Raw genomic sequence first — 21,355 nt, 5'->3', positions numbered from 1 at the left:
ACATCATGTTGGCACTTGGGGACTTTTAATGAGTAGCTTCACACAAAAATGACCAAAAAACCCAACTGGTCATGAAAACATCGGTCACTTATACTCAACAGCCAAACATGAATTAAATCACCGCTTAACAGCCAACAGATTTATGCAACTTATTTTTTTCCCCAACAAGTAAAAACTAAGAGTAGCGTTAATAAAACAATATCTGAAGCCCAAACCGATGGGAACAAGAACACCTGGAAAACAGAGACGTATTGTTCATGAAAACACGCCAAGTTTAAAGACCCCAGTTAGAGAGTTGATTTTAATTTCTGAGAACTGGAAGCTCACCTGTAAGTTTTAGTCGAGCTCAGCCAATCCGCTGTTCACCAGAGGCAGATGGACGAGCTCTCTGTCCTCGTTGTACAGCTGAACTTTGAGCTCTGGCTCTCGTGACTGCAGAGAACGAAGAAAAGTGTATTAAAATTAACGCATTTCTGCTTCTTCTTCGTTAGAGACAATCACGTTACTTACAATAACAGTTGCTGTGATGTTGTTGTGCAACAGATCGGTCATTTCCATCACAGCCTTCACGCTCCACACCGGGCAGTACGGCAGGACGTCTCCGTGCCACTCCACGCTCGGAGCCTTGAAGCCGGCGACTTTGACTTTTATCGCGCGTGCCGGAAACAGCAGCAGCTCACGTGGCATCTGTCGCAGCCTGGCAGGAAGACAGGAGTTTGAAGGAAATAAAAACCATCTGTGTCTACAGTACGTCAGAGCTACCAGGGCGAATCTGGATAATTTGAATTTAGAAATGAGTTTCCCTCGGTGCAAATAATTTGTTCCACTTTCCCTCAAAAATCGGCACACCACTCAAAATAGTCACTTAGTCCTATGTGGAGAATATATTCTGCCAGGCCAAAGAAAAGGTTGATTTTAACTTTAATTACAGCACAAAGTTGCTGCGGTATTGTTTCGATAAGGTGCTGCAGTGTCACCAGATTCATTTGCATCCAGTGTTACACAAATTTTTTTCATTAACTTCACATGTCAAGAGACCAGCCAGTCAACCAGGAGTTTTGTTTTGCAGGGTTTCAACTCAAATTTAAGACTTTTAAAGACCACTGCGAATGAAAGTTAAGACTTTTAAAGACCACTGCGAATGAAACTTAAGACTTGCATCAAGACAGAAATCGATGAGAGAAAATGGCAAATAAATCATACGGCTTAGCAACAGAAGTGAGCTGTTGGCTAAGGCAAACATCATTTAGCCAACTGGCGATAAATTTCCACTTACCCATGATGGACATAAAAAAATAAAGCTAGCTAGCTCTACCTTTGCTAAAAGACGACTGTGAGTGACTTAAACAGAAAAGTCCTATGAGGGGGAAAAAACCAAAACAAAAAACTACAAGATTACAACAAAACAAAAAATACCTGACAATATATTTAAAACCTACTTTTAAAAAAATAAGTTAATATATTTTAAGACTTTTAAATTTGGATACATGAGTTTAAGACTGTTTAAGGATGTGGAGACATCCTGGTTTGGGTAAATTGGTAGGGCTTGCTTCAATTTTAACTGGTACATTTGATTCCCCTCAGTTTATGTGGTCCACATCAAATTGCTGTTGCACCAGATATTTTTGTCTTGAAGTCAGAAAAACTGTTGCATTTCAGTGGAACATTTAAAAGAAATTTTAAGTCACTGGGCAAAATTCATACTTGCTGGTTGGCAAAGAGTCGTCAGATCCAAAATCTACGTGTTGAACCAAGATCATGAGAGGCTCTATGCTGGTGAACTTCATCAGCCTGGCCCGGTAGTACTTGCCATCGCTGTACTCTGCCAAACATGGACCACCTGAAAACCAAAAATAGGTATTTAAATGAAGTTTAATGTGTCAGTACCTGCAGGAGTAGAGTTACACCACTGAGACCACCTGTAGACTGATTTGAACCCTAATCCAAGTTAGTCATGCGTAAATAGGCAGGTGAATGCAGAGCAGTGTTTGTTTTCATAGTTTGAAATCTGTTTGTGATCTCAAGATCTTTCTGCATTAGCAGGTCGTCATAGTGGAAAGTTGGTTCAGGCTGCAGACTGTAATTAGTCCCCAATAGACAATTTATTACAGAAAAAAACTAACATTTTTACAATACTTATACTCCCACAAGTATAATAATATCTTTGGTGATCAACTATATATATTTGACCTTAGCATAGAAATATGATTGAAGTCAACTCCATGATTTCACGATGAAAAGAAGAAGAAGACGCCTGATGAGAAACCTCTGATTTCTCCTCAAACAGGTAAGGAAATCTAGAGAAACATTACCATATGGGAAGCTGGTCAGTCGTGGCAGAGAGGTGATGTCTGCATTGATTCTAGTCAAAGCTTCGTCCAGAGAATCATCCATCATCTCTGAATCAGCGGTGTCCTTCAGGGGCCACAGGAACATCTACAAGACAGGGAAGGTGAAACACTATTAATAAACTACTTAGCAGCTTTAAACAGGCTGGCAAAAACTCAGCAACAACCACCATATTTTTAAAAGGTAAATCTTATTAAAGGGCCGGTGTCCTGCAACTTTTATGCGTGTGTCTGCTTCAACACGCCTGAGTAAAATAATCATGACTGCTTACTGAGGAGCTGATTCAGGCGTGTTGGACCAGAATGCAGCTAAAAGTTGCAGAACACCAGAGTTGAAGACCTCAGATGTACGACGTTCCTACACATTTGAAGTGACAGTGAAGCTAGCAGATAACCTCATTGGGGGTCCACAAATGCGTGACCCTGACTTCAAAGTGTTCTCCCTCTAGTGGCAGGTTTGGGCTAACAAAGGACCCCAACACTGGCTCCTCTGGGCCCATTAGACTCTGAAAGAAATGAAACGGAACAGAAAACATTTTTCATATCCAACCAAATAATTTCATGCTATATAATTTGGTAAATGTCTGCCCAAAACCTTATATGTGTACATAGCTAGGGTGTGTTAAAGGAGCTGCTCTTGAATCTGCAGCCATAATTTTAGGTCCGAACCTCAGTGCTGATATCCCAGACGTCCAGCAGGGAGGCGGGAGGCGTCACTACCAGACTCTGCAGACGAGCACAAATATCGCTAGGCAATGGCAGGTGGTGAAGTTTGCTTCAACAGAAAGCATCACGGAGGAAGACCTTTTTTGAGAGAGCGCCGTCCATGGAGGCGTGTTCGTTGTGACACAGAATCCTGCTGAGACTCATCCCATCCAGGAAGATCTCCACTGTGACGGCTCCCCGGGGCTCAGCCGGCAGCGCCTGGAGAACAAATACACACTGGATTTCACACACGACTCTGTGCTGCTTGAAGCTGATATCTAATATGTAACTTCACAACAAGGAGTACCAGGGAGGACGGCACAATGCTGGGACTAAATGAAATTGCTGAATTATTCCATTACGTTATATTATAAATGCTCCACGTTTTCTTTCTTGCTGTCTTTTACTTCATTATTCATCCTTTGAGAGCTGATATTACACTCAGCCTGTCACAATAAGCAATTAAATAAATTAAAATAAGCTCGATAATTTCCATATTCTGTGAAGGGCAGCTTTGCTTACAGAGACTTCATAATCGGCTACTTGTAGTTTTTATTTCCGGTTTATTTATTATTTTTGTTTGCTGTGTTTTATTTGGGGTATTTAAAATATCTTCCAGGTCCAGTGTTAAATGTTCTTTACGAAATTAAAGCAAAACTTAAAATGGTCTCAAAACAATATTATTGTTTATTGCAACAATTTGTTGCAGTCCTTTTCAATTGTATTCTGACACGTTGATTTTGTTTGCTTTTTGTTTGTCATTTTGCATATTATTCCAGAGTACACTTTACCACAACTTGCATGTCCACGGATCGGTTCAGTAACACCTCCCTCATCAAGGCGACTCCGTCTCGTTGCCATTTCCCGCCAACCTAACGGTCCAGACGAGAAACAGCTGGAGTAAACAAAGTGGAAACAAAGCAAAACAACAAAAACAAAACGAGAGGCGTTCTTACAGGGTTGATGCCAAAGAGCTGGCAGGGTATGCAGAGCTGAGGAACCTCCACACACAGTAGCATGGGATACACATGAACCACTGGGATGTTCTCGACCAGACCGTAGTCCACATATTGTACCTGATAACACAACGTCATGAAACTTGGTCGAACTTTACTATGAAAAGTTACAGAAAATCATTATAAGGCACTTAAGGGAAATTAATGATGGATTAATGAATCCATTGGCTCCATCCACACTAAAGGTTTCATGTGTCTGCGTTTGGGAATGCACACTGAAGATTAGGCCGGCCCTTTTCTTTTTCTGCTGATATCACAACAGAAATTCATAAAATTAATTTAATTAGTTAGAAACAGCGCTTAAAAAATCCATCTGAAAACATGCTTCTCTCTTGAAAGTAACGGAAATGAGAATCCTCTAAAAATCAGTCATTTTCATCACAGTGGTGTTTTTAATCCTGCAGGGTGACACTGCTAAATACAAGGCCTGACGTTTTACTGATGCAGTTAATAATAAAGACAGTTAACAGCTCACTGTGGCACAGGAGATGATTTCCAGAGACGGTTTATGATTTTTATTACTTAATAAGAGGCGTCACAGCGTGCTCTCACCCGACTGGGTCTCTATGCCCAAAACTGAAGTAAATCAGTCCATAGATTTGTTTGGGACGTTCACTTGTCGTTCGTAATTGGAGAAAGACAAAAACTGCTGCTGTCAATTACAAAGGTTTATCCAATATTTGACATAATCTGTTGTAGTTGTCCATCGTTTGTGGTTTGATATTCCAACTATTAAATCCACCTTAAATGGTTCATAGTAATAATCCAGCTTGTCTTGTTTCCACAGTCCTTCCTGACCTTAACGTGACCTCCCAGCAGCTCCAGCAGCTGTCCTCGGTACCACAACATGTCGGGTCCGATGACGGCACAGCCCTGGACCGACTTCCAGGTGTAGGGCTTCTGTCTGGGTAACGTCTTGATGCTCTTCTGAATCCCTTCCTTCAGTTGTTCAAGCTGATACTCTGAGAAAAACATGGACAGACAGGATAAGTAAATATGAAATATGAGTATATTAAGCCTCATGCTATCTCAAATGTATCATCTTTGGAATATTCCACTCATTCTAAGGGATCTCTGTAGTTTACCTGCACTCTGTGTTCTGGCATAAATGACACCGTCGTCTCCAATAGCAGAAACATTGATGAGGATGTGACCAGGACACGGCAGCTCTGGAGGGTTATACATTGAAGTCTTCACCTGCACACACACATTACAGTCCCCTGTTCTTTAGCTTCTTGTCTGCATTATTTTATCTTCTACACGGAGTAAAACTTGCACATAAGAAAAAGTTAAGCGTAAATTTAAAAAAAATAACAGAAGCAAGTTATTGTAGAGCGAGTTTCTCACTAATTGGTCACCTTTTCAGCTGTTACAATTGAGCGAGGGAATGGTTTTGGAGGAGTGGAAGCCGCTTGGGTGGGAGGGAAAGGAGAAACGGGTGGAGGGGAGTTGCTTCTTTCTTTTCCACAACTTTCGGGGTCAGTGGCTGGAGTCTGGGTATCGGTTTCTTTGGGCTTTTGGACCCTGCAACAACAACAACAACAAAAAGCAGGAGTACCCTCAAGATTAAAAACACAGCAAAGGTCTGTCTAATGCTCCGGTAGAAAACGGATGGATTTGGAAATTTGCTATTCGTGACAACACGCAGACTTTGGCTTTCTCTCCCGGAAGGCGAGGCCTTCGTCGACCAGGAAGTCGGCGATGCTGATGTACTCTCCCATCCTGTTGGAGCAGGACAACGTGACGGGCAACGGATGCTCGTCTGCCTCCTCCTAAACGAGCACAAACGAGGCCGTTACATGCGAGCAGACGGCGTCTGATAGAGAGACGCAAAGTCATTCCTTTCCACAGCAAGAATTAAAAGAAGAGGAGAGTAAGAAGAGGAAACACCTTGATTGTCATCAGAGCTGAAGCTCCTGTCAGGTAGTAGGAGATCAGGTCACAGGCTGTATCTGTCCAGGTCGATCGGCCGCCTGTTGGCCTAGAGGACAAACAGACAGAGAACGTCTCAGTGTCGGAAGAGACACAAAATACACACACTTTATTCAAAATGTCAGGAATCTCTGATATTCAGTAGTTCTATTGCAATTGTCAAATTGATACAAGTGCCTTTAATAATATAATTCAGCTTTTGCTGCCGTTGTAAATTGAATCATGAATGTTTTGCCTTATTTTGTCCAAAGGGTAAGATATATTTTTTATTGTCCCAGTTTTTTCTTTTCATTTACAACGGTGATATTTGTCTCTGGTGCATCTTCCTTAAAAAACAAACAATTGGGGGGTGAAGTGGTGGCGCAGGAGCAAAGCACAACCCATGTGTATGGAGGCCTTGGTCCTCATGGCGGTGGTCGCTGGTTCGATTCCCGGCCTGGTGCCATTTGCCGCATGTCTTCCCCCTCTCTCATTACCCTCTTTCCTGTCAAACTACTTTCAAATAAAGGCCACTAGAGCCAACAAAACCTTTAAAAAAAACAAAAAACAATTGATTTTCCTCAGTTCAGGATTCAAACTCATTTTGTCTTTCTGCCATACATTCAGAAACTCCACCTTTCAGAGTTAAATGTAAATGTGGATATGGAAAAAACAGAGAAAGAAAGGGAGGTAGGATACAAGTATGGATAACATATGCTTGGTGAGAATTAAGGAAGGAAGGAAGGAAGGAAGGAAGGAAACAAAAACAAGGGAAGGGAGAGGGAAGTGATGAAGGATACAGAAAAAAGAAGGAAGCAAGGAGACATTTTAGGATGGAATGGTCACAAGAGGGAAGAATAAACAAAAAAACAACTGAAGGACATGTAATAGAATAACACGTTGCTATGATCATTTGACATGTTAGCACAACCAACCTGATGTCATTCAGAGTGCACTCCATTGCCAGGGAGCCGATCAAGGAGGAGGGAAGCGGGTACAGGTTACTGACGTGGATCTTCACTTTGTTGCCATGGTCACACCGTCTGACCTGGTACCGTTCAGTAGAGAAACAGTCGTCATCGTTTAAAAGCCACCACTGAAGTATTTCAAAAACTCTACTGGGGAATCCTGACACAGTATGTGTCACAGACTTGTCACATTGAACCGTTCTTCTTCTGTGGTACTGAAGAAAGTAACCAACTAATTTAAATGTACTCTTTGAAATCACAGTTTGTTCCAGTTTTTGTTTTTAAAAATCCCTACCAGCTACATGCTGCTGTGTTGGTAAAAAGCTTAAAAAATTTAACTAAAAGCTCCAAAAACGTTGCTACTCTCTGCTCCAGGAAGTGTGTGTAAACCTTTTAATCACAGCTGTGATGCGTCTCCGACACGATCCAAGTACCGTAAAAGTTTTCAGAGATTTATTTACATGTTGCTGCAACATCTTAACAAACCTCTCGACAGTTCTGCAGTGAAACAGCTGCAGCAAACTGACGTCAGAAATAAAATTATGTGGCGTGTAAATACTTCTGCAGTGTTGCTTGATGTGACGTCGCTGCAGATCCGTCCTCTCTCCCAGACTCCATTAATGTTGGCAGCGCAGTACATGTCCGCCTTCCACACAACTTCCTGCGGCTCCATTAGGGCACACTCCTGCTTCACCAGTTCGCATATCCTACATAAACATTAGAATAACACTCATGACATTTACTTCAACAACAAGTTGCTTGTGACAGATTTACTGACGTCCTGAACTGAAACATTCAGGGTTGGACAAGCAGCTGTAGATTTGGATCTTGTAGATTTAAACATCATGTCAAACACGAGTTAGTCGTGGATGATCACCTTTTAAGCTGACGGTCAGAATTGGTGAGTCGGACGTAGAAGCTGCTTGGCGAGTTGACGTGAGTGACCATGACTTTGAGGTCTTTGCGCTGATCTGGTAGCTTCAACTGTGGCTGCAGCTCCACTGGGTCGTCGTTTTGCTCCTCAACAGTGACGCGACCCGAAGCTTCGGCCTTCGCCGCGGCTGCGCCGGGCTCGAGCGGAGGATCCCAGACAGTGGAATCGGGACGAGACGGCTTTTTGTTTTTGGTTCTCTGCTTGCTGAAAAAAGAGGAAGCAGTGGAGTCGATAACGGAAGAAAATTAGTCAAATGTGGCGTTGGAAGAGGGAAGAATGGATACAGAATACAATAATGACAAAAAAATTAAAATATTAGACTCTGCACTTTAAGTAAACAATCTTATCTCGCTTATTTATCTTAAATTCAATTGAAAATACTTTATTGATCCGGAAGGGAAATTAAATAATATATAAAGTATTGGTCTTATAGTCCTTTCACATATGATGAGCAATGCTACTTGCATAAACTGCAAGTAGGTAGCAATAGGTGTGTAGGCGCAGCTCCTGAATAAGCAATAATATTTAAAAGGGAAGTATTATGTTACCTTCAGTTGTTATCAAAATGCTACATATATCAAATATGTCTTAAGAGAAATTTGACTTTGACACTTAATCCCTTGAAATTGGGTCTCTGTCTCTTTAAGAAACTCCTGCTCTTTCTGAAACTCCGCCTTCAGGAAGTCGCCACAACATGGCTCCTCTATTAACCCTTTAATGTTTTTACTAGCATTTCATTGAGAAGTAGCTCATATAATGAGCTCAGCTGATGCTCAGTTCCAACAGGTGTTTGCTAATTGCTGCTGGCTAGTCTGAAGGAGCTGAGTGAGGAAGGAACGCTCTGTGAAGTGGAAGTTTGCGTTTCACACAGCTGAATGGTTGCCATAGAGATTAAACAATTTCTCAAACATTCATGAAAGAATCGAAGCAACACTTCAGGTATGATGAGAGAACAACATTACAAAATGATGTAAAGCTTAAAAGAAGTTGATCTTACAAAGTGCTACCCCTTTAAAACTCTGATACTTTTATATAACCTTCTGATTGCAGTTCATCTCTTCATCTTCCTTCTCGGTAACTGAGAAGTTTAAGTTTGTCTCTCATAGCCTGATAAATACACATTATATTCAAGAAGAAGCTAGAAAAGTTTCCATTTTTGGTCATTTTTATCTGGCTGCAACATTCAAACAATGAAGAGAACATCTGTGGTAAATACTGATACTAAAACCTACATTCCTGCAATCTTTTGTTTCAATTTTTCTGGATAATCTGCAATTTGTCCAGGTACTTCAGGTACTACTTACCTCTCTTTGAAGCAGACCAAATTTTCTTTTGCCAGCAGCTCAGCTATGCTGGTTTTTGGCTCGTTCACTCCACCCACAAACACTCCAAGGGGCAAAGGCTCAGTCTTTGGTACTTTTCCTGGAGGAAACAGACTTAAAATCAGTGATGAAAACTTATCTGAAATAAGGATTTGGTACGAGAAAAGGAAAGTTTCCAAAAGAAAACCCACAGTCAGCACCTTTTGCCTTGACAGTGACCAGCTGTTGGTGAGCAAGGCTGATGAATCTTTTGGTGCAGGCTTCACTCCAGCTCTCTCCGTCTAAAGGAGTCACGTCTGCCAAGCAGCAGTGGACTGCCTGGATTTAAGAGGAACATGTTCACTTCAACTGGGGAACGCACAAACATTCGGAGCATTAAACAGAAATTACTTTTGAAACTAAAAGTTAACCTTATTGTGCTGCAAATTGACTTTTGCCTTTTCTACATAGAAATTCAGAATCGTATGTTACATTTAACTTAGAAATAAGGACAGTTGGACACACATGCTTTCAAAGCAACCTGAGCATTTTATTTAGCTGCTTTAGGAGCTTTGTGTGCTTCTGTTGTGCTCTTACCATGGCAGGAAGAGCAAAGAACTCATCTTTGATCTTCCTCAAGTCACTGACTGACAAAACCTGCTTATTGCCGAAGTCGACATATCGAACCTCCACCTTCCGTCCACCAGGATGGCCTGAAACCACACAAGCATATCAGAAAGGCAAACATTACTCTCTCCATGAAGCTTAAAAATAGTTTCTGATGAAACAGAAACAATTTTGACAACATAATTAGGGGAAGAAAAGAAAAAAGTACATAGAAAAACAACAACTGTTTTAATTTTTTTTTTTTTGTTTGATCTCAAAGAACTAAACAGATCTAATGCAAACCTAATTTGTTCATTTGAAGGGAATCTTTTGCCTTAACTGTTTTGCAGGTGTTTATGTTTATTTGTAACCTAGTAATTTAGAAATGTGCTGTATGAAGATTCTCACCGGTTGATTTTGAGCCTTAGAGATCCCAGGATGTATGATCATTATAAACATAACGGACCATAAATCCAACTAAGCTATAAACCAATTACTTCAAGAGTTCACTACATGTTTAAGAATCACAATAAACACATGAGCTGCAGCTGTTGCACAGTAGGTGTAGCAAACATTGTAAATGCTGCAGCAGCAATGCCAGGAATAAACTATCCTTACTTATGACTTGAGCTCTGTACCACAGCTTGTCTTCAAAACGGGCAACACAAGCCTGTCCTATTACAGGGCAGTAGACCCGGAACTCATCGTCTTTCAGTGCATTGTAGTAATCCTGGAGCTTGGCTGACAGCAACAGGGACTCCATGTTGTCAACCTGTTGACGAAGAAGGGATACAGTAGTGTATTAAAACAAAAATAAACTATAAGCCGCTACTTTCCCCCCACTGTTTGAACCATGCAGCTTAAAGCCCGGTGGGGCTTTTCTGTTGATTTTTCTTCAACCACCAGGGGGCGCTTTAGCAGGAAGTGAATCATTGGAAGTCAAAATTGGAAATCAAAGAAGAAAATGTTAATTTTCATTTAGAACAAGCACATGATAGCAGCAGGAACGTCGGAGAAATGTTTTCAAACTCATATCATGCAGCTTTAAAGTTGATCGATCTGGTAGTAAGGAGGGAAATAGAGCCGCTGCACGTAAGCTCGGCGTGAACGAGACCACAGTTCGGCTTTGGAGACGCAGGGCTGCGTCCTTAATAAATCCAGCAGATTTATTAATCTCCTGGATTAATAAATCTGCTGCGTCCCTCTGCTGTGTCCTTGTGGAAAACTGAGAGCGGCGGGAGATACCAGCGGCTTATATATGAACGTTTCCAGTTTTTTTTTTTTTTTTACTTTGCAGACGCTCTATAGTCCGGAAAATACGGCACATAAAGCTGTCCTGAGTTGAACCTCCCCAGAGTGACGATTACACAGGAACAGTTCTGGGAAGTTGGTTTTGTTTTCTTTCTTTAGTGTCTCGGATTCATACCAGCTGGATGTAGAAGTCAGAGAGGCTGTTGATGTGGCTGACCACAGCATCCAGCTCTGTGCTGGCTTCTGGATACACAGGAGGGTAGTACATCAGAGGCTTCCTGCCCAGAGTCACTGGGGAGTAAAACCTACGGTAGAAAAACGCATGCAGTATTTGGGGACAAGTCCCGATTCCTACACCTCAAATTTGCAACAAGTTTTTAGCAAGTCATACACGATTAACGGTAAAATAAACACATGTACAGGTGTACCTGGCCACCTCGATGAAAACGAGGTACTCCCTGACAGAGATGGGAACATCAGTGGATTGATCCATGGGAGCTTTTCTTAGATCCACCAACAAAGAGTCTTTGTCCTGACCCAAAGGTCGCATCTCCACAGCAGCAGATCCGACCACACAGCAGAACTCAGCCTTTGCCTCTTCGCTCCAGCCCTCTGTCTGCACACACACACACTCTTTCAATTTCACATCAACCTTTTGTAGCTCCAAACATTTGAATCTAGAGTGATCCTACCAGGTTATATGGGACCAGGTCTTTCAGTGAACATCTCACGGCCTGAGGAGCAAAGTTATTCAGCTCTACGTTCACAGATTCAGCCACTTTCCTCAGGTGGTTGTTCACAGCTTTGAGTAAAGACTCGGCAGCCTCCTTCTCGCTGAGAAAAAGAGTAAATATTGCAGTCGTACCATCAAATAGAAACAAACAACCAGAGTCTGGTCGAAGTCCAACGTACGATTGGATGGTGATGCTTTTGGTGAACCCATAATCTGGGAAGAAGACCCGCAAACTGGCCAGCTGGGTGACGGGACAGGCCTTCACAGCCTTGACACAGCTTTTCTGAAAGACTTCAACCACGGTGGCGCGGCACCACACCACGTCCTTCCACTTCACAAAGATCATGGAGCCTGGAGACGAGCAGGGAAAACTACAATTAAACACCTCAGGAGAAATATTCACACAGACTCAGGGTGGGAGAAAAGAAATGCACCTTTTTTGACACATCAAGACAAACAATTATGACTCGATTGACAAACGTCAAAACTCGATTATCATAATGTTGATATACGATCAAATCTGAAGGAATGCAAAAGGCGGTTTCAGGTCACATGCAGGGAAACTGAAAGGAAATAGAACCAAAGGAACTCTATTCAGGATTTCTGCAGGTTTCACCAATTCAAATGTAAGGCTTTGAAAGACCTTTTTAAAAGCATTATGAATGAAATTTAAGACCTACATCACAACAAAGATGTACAAAGGAAGTGAATAAGTGGCAAAGATAAACTTACTCCAGCCCACTGGCAACAAAGTTACACTTCCCCAAGAGAGGCAAAAACGCTAGCTAGCTAGCAAGAGCATGTTAGCAGCTTGAGTAACGAATGCAGACGTAATGAAGACGTCCACATGCAACTCAGTCGTTTGCCTGACAGACAAGTTCCACAAGAAGAAAATAAACTAGATTGACTGTAAGAGATTAAATAGTCTTGACATAATAAAATGTGACTAAGGTATTTAGGACCAACTGATTATTTTTTTATTAATTTAAGACATTTTAATTTAATTTTAGAGACATGGATTTAAGATGTTTTAAGACTTTCTAAGGATGTTTGGAAGTAAAACCACACTGCGAACCTGAAGCTCTTCAAGCTACAATGGGATATATTCCAACTCAGGAAAAGACAAACTTGCTACAAAATTACGTGCATTACTGCGAAGGAACTGCTACCGTCGAGAGTCGTGTAAAATCAAGACTTCTGCGTTACGGAGCAGTCTTCAGCCTCAAAGATGTGTCACTAAAACACAGCTGCACCGCCACTTAAATATACTAACGATTACTTTTGACTAGGAGCTTGATAAAGTCTGACAGAGACATGGATACCTCTCTCCATGGTGTCTCCCAGTGTAAACTGGCAACCTTCTCCAACGCAGAGTTCGTTAATCTTCCTTGAAAGAACCTCACTTTCCTTCTTCTCAGCCACATAGCGGACGTAGAAGTGACTTGGATTCACCACATGGGTCACCACCACCCAGTGAGTAACTAAAGCAGAACAGCACAAAAACGTACCTGAATAAAACTCAATGAGACGTCAAGTTCAGAGTGTTTTAAATTGTTTTAAATCGTCCATATAGCTCCAGATTAATCTTCCACTCGAACAGAATCGCATTTTTATTTGCTGGATTCAAATCAGTGTCTTACGTTTACAAAACAAAGATGTAATAAAGATCGTAGAGCCGCTTCCTAACCTTCCTTACACTTTTTGTCACGCAGGTGACATTTTCGTCTCCTTTGGGTTCTCCACTCGTTGTTGGCCATTTCAGGTCCAGTCGGAGTAACTATGGAAAGACGCAACGTCAATAATAAAAACCAAAACCTCAACTACACCTGAATCTGACATCAAGTTAAAAGTGACACATGACTGAGCTGCACACCAGGCTCTGGGTTGTCGTCGAAAAATTCCTCGATAATCACATCTGGGCTTCCAACGTCCGAGAACGAGCTGATCCTAGGGGCAGGTTTTGGGGCCAGATGGGTCCCTTGAGGTGATGATCTACTGGCCCCTGGGCTCTCTGGCTCCCATTTATCTGGCTTGCTACTGGGTAGATTGGAGAAGCCGTTTCTGTACTTGACATGTTTCCCTGAAGAGCTTTTGATGGAGTCGTCTGATTGGTGGTTTCCCACTGGCTGCTTGATTACACTGAAATACAAAGAACAAAGAGCAATTTGTTACTGTAGAAAGAAAAAGCTAAACAAAGAGGAGATTATACGTTGGAACACAAACAAAAAAAGTATAACAAATGACTTAAAGTGTCATGACTAGCAAATGATAAAAAAAAACAAAAAAAAAAACTAATCAGAGCAGACGTGGTGTTTTTCCAGTCATCTTAAGCCCAGCTATAAAAGTTTAGGCAATAGTACACAAATATGAACTTCATAAATTAAAGCAAATATGTTAAAAACTCCAAAAAGTAGCATAAAGTTCCAGAAAAATAGGAAGAAATATTAAGTATTACCTAGAACAGCGGCGTCAAACTCATTTTCATTTTGGGCCGTATCAAAAATCTGAATGTTCTTAAAGGGCCACAATGTATTAATAAAACCCGGTTAAACTGTTAAATATTGATAAATAACTGTTTGTTTCAGTATCCAGTTCTTAAAGTTAATCCTGGTCAGTCCATACAGGATTTTTGTGAATGTTTTTGTGTTTGGTTCTGTTTTTTTTTTCAATCAAAATCTCAGATTTTGTGGTGCTAATTTAGGAATATTTGATGCTAAATGTGACTTTTTATCACTCGCCATGTCGCTCACGGACTACAGCTTGACATCAAGTAAGGCTGAGGCACCAGTCACTAAGTTAAACCCAATGTTTTTGACCAATTTTAAGAAAACCTTGCAGTAAAAATCATTTAAAAAATGTGGGGATCTGTGTGTGGATTTTCTATGAATGTTTCAAATTTGTGAAAAACTTGAGGGACTAATTCATGTAATTTGGAGTATAAAGGGCCAGATTTGGCCCCTGGCTCTTGAGTTTGACACATGTGCCAAAGAATCACACCGTAATTATTTTTTAAAAAGTGTTTTAAACTCACGCGTTTGAGTTTACGCAGGCCTCCATTTTCAGAGACAACGTCAAACACTGGCTCACATTGTCTGACTGAAAAACACAGCTGTAACATACAGAAGAAATGCAAGACAAATGTAAAATACAAAACTTCATATTCCATGAACTGACACCAATATGTGTATATTTAGAAACAGTTTTGTGTTTTAAGTAATTTTGTTACTTGATATATTTCAATGTTCTTCATGATGACACAAAAAGCCTTAAGTCTCAGAAAACGGCAGCATGTGTTACTAGTTAACTCAGATGTTGTGAATGAACCTATCAGAAGCTAACGAAGCTATGACATCATCATCATCATCATCATCATCATCATCATCTGGGCTTTCCCAAATTGTTCAAAGTGATGCAAACCTCTGACTCAATAATCTTAATCCTAAATTACCTCAAGCAGGAAAAGAATATTAAACTTTGATTTCAGATGGAGAAAATAAATGTTTCTTTTTAAACGTGTGTAAATATTTAGTTTCATCTTTAACTTTAAGAGTTTTTAAAGACAAGATTTTGACTTTTATCTGAAACCAAAAATTATAAGAAAGGTGTACTTTGCTGTGACTGTATTAAAACTGAATCTGGTTTCAAACCTCATTCCAGTTCCCTCAGCGATGCATTTCAAATCAATGGCCTTATGATCCACCGGTGTCTGCAATGTTTCTAAAACCTTTTAATGAGAGAAACATTACTAGCACGATAGTTTCGTTCTGCAGAGGGTTACTTCCAATGACCCAGAAATGCAAAGCTGCTCAACACAACAGCTTTACATTCCTGTGGTGTCTAAAAACGGACTCCAACCGTGCAGGATTTCAAACGCCACCAAACCTCGAACCTTATCCAGGATGCAGTACTGCTCCAAGAAGGGGACCCGGCGTATTTCTCTGGCCATCTGCATGGCGATCTCCAAAGCTTTAATCCTCTCCTGGACATGGGACACCACTGCCCGGCCGGAGGGAAAATGCGTCTCCATTTTTTTTAGCTGGTTCAACTGTGTATCTTTCCTGTTGGTCAACAAACTCCAATATCATGACAGATTACGGAGAAATTTTGTGAATTTAAAAAAAAAAAGTTAAAACTAATCTATTGTCTTCAGATTTTTAAGCAGAAGAGGGAAAAATCAACTAACAACTACTTAGATGTTTTAATTTTGAAACTGAATGTAAGATCATATTAACAAACATACACAAGGTTTCCCCCAGAAAACTTGCTAAGCCCGATGGTTGGGCGCCAGGTCAGTCATTCATCCAGCGGCCCGTCGTGTTTTTGAGTTAAAATAGGTTTAAAGTTGACAGAAAATTTGAAATTATCACTTGATAAGCAAGTGATATTGAAAGATTAATACCTGAACACCAATTATAAAGTCTTAAAAAAAAGCAAACATTTTAAAAAGACTTCAACAAGCAATGCTTAGCTTAGCCTGGTGGGGGCTCAAGTAAAGCCTGGTGACCCGCCAGGCTTATAATACACTGGGGAAAACCCTGCATACTCTGTGTTGAATAGTTTATACCATTTCTGAATCATGTGCACAGCTTTATTTGAGGCCTGGGTGAGCTCCATCTCCAGTCGGGTCCTCTCTCGCTTCACCTGCTCTGCCAGGTCAGCTGTCAGGGCCTGCCAGGTGAAAACCAGTCAATCCACACAACCACCTCCCAGTAAGAGCCTCAGACAGGCAATTCATGGAGGCGTATTTTGTTTCTAGGAACTATAACAATCATAAAAATCTGATCATTAGACACGGCGCTGCTTTTACCTCGTAGATGTTTTCCAACTGGGCAAGATTTTCTGCAGCCTGGACCAATGACTCGTCTACCGTCTTCTCAATCTTCTCAATGTCTGCTGGCTGCAGAAAACACAAACCAGTCCGTTCTAAATACAAAATTTGAATTTAAATTTCTATACAGATGAAGAAAAACAGTTAAAGGTCCAAATGCTAATGTGGCCTCCATCTTGAACTGGTATTATGAATACATTAATCTGTACAGATTTTGTACCAAATATTAGGAAATGAATGTAACCAAGTAAAAAAGTTGACTTTTATTTTCTTTACCTCCAAAGTGTATAAAACTATTCACCTAATACGCCAAAAAAATATAGACTCACCTATCATGACCAAGTTTAAAAAACACTGTTAATATGAGAAGTGAAGGGTTTTTATACAATATAAGGGAGTGTTGATTACATTAAGTTTAAGGTTTGACCTGTTTTCTTTGACGTAGATGTGTCTTCATACTTTCTGATAACGGCCATCGGAATATGCGATCACCAGAAGCTTACTTTAATGACGCTTCTCTTTTGATATAATTTATATATTATGCAATGTTTAGAAGAGCCGATAATTTGTGACAGCTTGTGATGTTTGATTCTAAGTGGTGGTGAGAAATGGAAATTAAATACCATGTGCGTCAAACCGTTTTCTTCAGCTGACGTAAAATCAAAATGTTTTTCTGTTGACCAACACTAAACCACATTTAAGGCAAACATTTGCTTCTTGTTCACAATATAAAGGCAGTTCAAGAGTTGCAGAAGAATGAGCAACTAATAAAGTAATAATATGGTATTTATACGATGAGGTGCCTGCTTAAAGAAATATGAAAAAAGTTGTGCATTTAGTGTTCTTAATATTGTACATTTGAGAAGAAAATGTAACTAAATAAAAGTTTTCCTGTATCTGATAACAGATAAGACAATGACGGCTTCATTTTAAGTTTACATAAATTAAGCCGTTATAAATTAAAGTTAAATTAAAGCCATAAATTAAAGTGAAAATCAAGAAAATAGTTTTTTTCATCTCTGGATTCTGATCAAAATATTGAAAAGATCAAAGACACTGAAAGCTCTGGGGAAACATTAAGATGCAAAATGGGTTCTGTTTCATATTTCTGTGATAACAACCATTTCGTCATGTACATTGCGACGGTTAGTAATAGTAATAATAATAAAAAATTAAAAGTTCAAATTTGGTTTTTCTTCTGATTACTCATAGTTTCTAACATAACAAGTACTGCCAAGGTATAAAAAAAAACAGGAACAATCATTTGTAAAGTATATTTTAGGACAGATTTATTGACAAAAAAAAAAAAAAAAAAAAAAAGACCAGGCAACTTTTAATAATTAGGGCAATAAAAGTTTAAAACTTACCTGCTTCACAAAGTCACTGTTGGAAATAGTTGATGTACGAGGTGATGTTCTGTTCTTCTGGCACACCTTTGGTCCATTGCAGCGGAGGCTTTAAGGAAAATAGACATTAAAATTATGTACAATTTTCTGAAATCAAAAGACAGAAGAAAACCGGTTGTTATATTTTGGTAAAACGTGTGTAAGGGAAACCATTTTACCTTTTGATCTGGTTCATCTCAGCAGTGTAAATCAGACCAATGATTCTGCTTTCTTCCTGCAGGCCGTTAACCCCCCCTTCTGGAAGAGTTGCCCAAAACTGCAAATACATAGTTCATCTGGTTAACATCATCAATGGTTTTCAAAAGATTTAAGCACACAACACTTGCACAAGCCCACAAATGTTTGAATTTACTAAAATGTTGGATGTCTTTTACACACTAAAGGTGTAACTGTTTTCAGTAAAAACAGAAAATGACCCTGAACTTTAAGCTCAACTCAAAACAGAATAGTTTTCAACAGCGTTGTGTCTGCTCTCAGAAAGAACAGGACTGGTGACTTTACCTCACAATCTGGACATCTTATGGCACCTTCACACTCAATGGACACAAGGCAGTTTGTGCAGAAGATGTGGCCACATGCAAGTATACGGGGCAGGTTACCATCGGTTTTATCCTCTGAAAGGTGATGAAACAGATAGAACAGAATAAGCACTGACTACAAGAAGGTAGGCCAGATTTAATTCATTCAACATAACGGGAACCGCTTTTTTGGTTCCAAAAATGAAAACATTCATCCAAATGCATTTTAAAATAAAGTACAGTCTCACTTATCTTTACGACTAACTAGCAACTTATAGTTGAAAATTCAAAACAAAAAAGAAAATAGTAATAATAATGGGAATTCATAACTATAAGATATGTGTACAACTGCATGTTTTTCCTCAGTCCCGATTCACTTAAGCTGAATGTATATTATGGATTAGCAGCATCATAATCTAGATCAGTGGTTCTTAACCTTTTTTGAGGTACCGAACCCACCAGTTTCATATGCGCATTCACTGAACCCCTCTGTAGTGATAAATAAAATATGATCCCCCCCACCCCAAATTCAAGACATAGTATAAAGCGCTTTGAGTGGTAAAAATGATCGGAAAAAGCGCTATAAAAGTTCAGTCCATTTACTATTTACCATTCAATCAGTGCTCCTCCGCAGCTCTGATTGGCTAAGCAATGTAACGTGATCCTCTGCAGCAAGTGATGGCAAAGCGGGGCGTCATCACGACTTTACTCAAGTGTGTCTTTACCTCCGCGCCAGAGGCTCCGCCGAACCCCTGGGGTTCGATCGAACCCAGGTTAAGAACCACTGATCTAGATGATGACACGCTGAGACTAGAAGGAGTCCACAGAAATGTTCAAAACAAATGTTATTCTCATTTCATAGTGAAATAAATACGTGGACGTGATTATTTAGAGCCTGAATGTTTAACTCCGCGGTTGAACTCGCCTCACTCACAGTTAGCCATAACAAATCCCGCTATAGAAGAATAGACCATTTGTTTCTGTCCTGATAATTTTGATAGAACAAACCAAATAAAAGTTTCTTCCACACTCTGTTTAGGGAACCGCAGTAGCGTATTTTATTTATTATATTTGCGGTTTTAAAGACGGCGGAAGTAGCCGAGCCGCCTTTCCGGGAAGAAGACGCAACATGTCCTACTTTGACGTAGGCGGGGATTTTAGTGTAGTATAATTAGCTTTCATTGGCTAACACCAAATGCTCTGGGTAAGACGTTACACCCCGTCCTCTAAAAAACCGCAACCATCAAGAGTTACTCGTAATTAATACGCATCTTTCGTATTTATATTTTAAACGTCTGTGCACGCGCACTGCTAGTAAGTGGCTAAAAAAAATTAGCTACCTAATTGCTGGCGCCACTGCTAAGCAAACGTTACGTAAAACGTGATACATCGAAGATAAACAGTGTTATAATCATTGTAAATATCCTACCCGGAAGTTTAAATGCATTCCCACATAATTTGCAAATTGCAGCACTGGGACTATCTCCTTTATCCATCATTAACGTCGTCAGGAGCTGGATTTTCCTTTTGCTCTTCCACCTGAGATGGCGCCGCGCAGGCTGCTTCACTTCGTCACGTGACTTCACAGGTGCGTTCACAGACGCACGGCAAGCGTCTTGTAAACACTTACATGTTATTCTTCTTTAGTGAAGAGAAAATTGGTACATATTACAAGAAAACACATATATAAACATGTATATCAATCTTCATGCAGATGAAACTATCATAAAATATCCAAACGTTTGTTCCAATGTAAGCTTGACTTGTCACTTAATACATTGTGTAACATATTATCTTTTTTTCCAGTAAGACCTCTTTCTCATGAATTTCTTGACTCATCTAAACAACACATAAATGTCTGCATATTTTTCCAAAGGTATTTTTCTTCTTTCTGAAAAAGACAAAATACAAAATGAACATCAATGTCTTTTTTTAAAAACCTATCAAACACGGTGGTGTAAAAATGTATTAATTTTAAATGAGATTTGTAATGCTGTAAGCATGTACAGCTTACAACCTCGCCACTTTGCATCCTGATCAACACAAAGATCACTTCTTAAAATATGACCTCACTTTTCTGACCACATCCAATACATTTCACCTTACATAAAATTATTAAATGATTTTGGTTGAAAATTTGTTTCTTTGAACAATTATTGACTATGACTAGTCAGAATTCCCAGAGGAATTGTATATGATATGCAAATATTAAAGTTCACAAAAAAATTGCCCAGTAAAAACTCTTTAGAAAAACAAATTGATCATGCAGTGTTTTTTACAGACACTTGAGGGCGCCAAAGACTAAATCAGACATGCCGGGCTTCCGCGAGATCCCTCTGAAAATCTGGAAACATACATGAAATATAAAAACATTTGCCACTCACATACCATCTGAAAATAACTAAATATACACGACTGGAATCACATTTATCGTATTTGGAAATAGGATTCTTTAACTCCTCTAGAGTTCAGTGTCATAAGCTATATGGATGTTTTACATTTACACATAAAAACAAGTTTAAAATGATTAATAATAGCCTTTATTATTGTCTAGATGTGATTTAAAAAATATATAACACATTAAATCCACCACTTTACCTCTAATAATTTACAACATGCCAAAGGTACTCTGGTGCATTCCTTTGTTTCCTGTTGGGCCTATAGCAATGCTTCATAGCAGACCCAACGTCACTTTGTCGGTCCTTTATTCCATCTGAGCGCAGCTGCCAGAAGCTCTGTCGCCTGCAGACCATGGGCAGCTACCCAGTGAAGCAGAATTAACTGGAAGTGACAACAAGTGGCGAATGGAGAGGCACAGGCATCAGCTGGT

At 39.9% G+C, this 21,355-nt stretch overlaps 1 protein-coding gene across 2 annotated transcripts; it reads right to left on the bottom strand.

The window, feature by feature from the left end:
* Nucleotides 1–8: 8 nt before the first annotated feature.
* On the bottom strand, nt 9–20,126 carry rnf17 (ring finger protein 17). 2 transcript variants are annotated; one of them, XM_088011149.1, is made up of 38 exons: nt 19,955–20,126; nt 18,509–18,621; nt 18,166–18,263; nt 17,969–18,056; nt 16,581–16,670; nt 16,338–16,441; nt 15,663–15,831; nt 15,421–15,497; nt 14,805–14,882; nt 13,647–13,912; nt 13,470–13,550; nt 13,096–13,254; nt 11,953–12,124; nt 11,733–11,874; nt 11,469–11,656; nt 11,216–11,345; nt 10,408–10,561; nt 9,781–9,896; nt 9,405–9,522; nt 9,187–9,304; nt 7,826–8,086; nt 7,508–7,655; nt 6,916–7,028; nt 5,960–6,050; nt 5,720–5,841; nt 5,428–5,593; nt 5,155–5,266; nt 4,868–5,031; nt 4,010–4,129; nt 3,845–3,925; nt 3,153–3,272; nt 3,018–3,074; nt 2,744–2,854; nt 2,313–2,436; nt 1,705–1,840; nt 511–697; nt 328–432; nt 9–233 (listed from the first exon to the last, which is right to left on the bottom strand). In XM_088011149.1, exons 1-37 carry the CDS (start codon nt 20,022–20,024, stop codon nt 337–339), a joined length of 4,740 nt encoding a protein of 1,579 aa, XP_087867275.1. In that variant the 5' UTR covers nt 20,025–20,126; the 3' UTR covers nt 9–233; nt 328–336. The 2 variants fall into 2 exon arrangements, with proteins under 2 accessions (XP_087867275.1, XP_014863479.2); XM_015007993.2 differs by having other exon boundaries at nt 13,461–13,550; nt 19,955–20,125.
* Between the last annotated feature and the right edge of the window lie 1,229 nt (nt 20,127–21,355).

The sequence above is a fragment of the Poecilia mexicana genome, unplaced genomic scaffold, assembly GCF_051168715.1.
Source record: "Poecilia mexicana isolate PSO_F unplaced genomic scaffold, ASM5116871v1 scaffold_2, whole genome shotgun sequence".
Classification (NCBI taxonomy): Eukaryota; Metazoa; Chordata; class Actinopteri; order Cyprinodontiformes; family Poeciliidae; genus Poecilia; species Poecilia mexicana.
The sequence above is the reverse complement of the archived record's forward strand: the minus strand, read 5'-3'. Positions and strand labels throughout refer to the sequence as shown.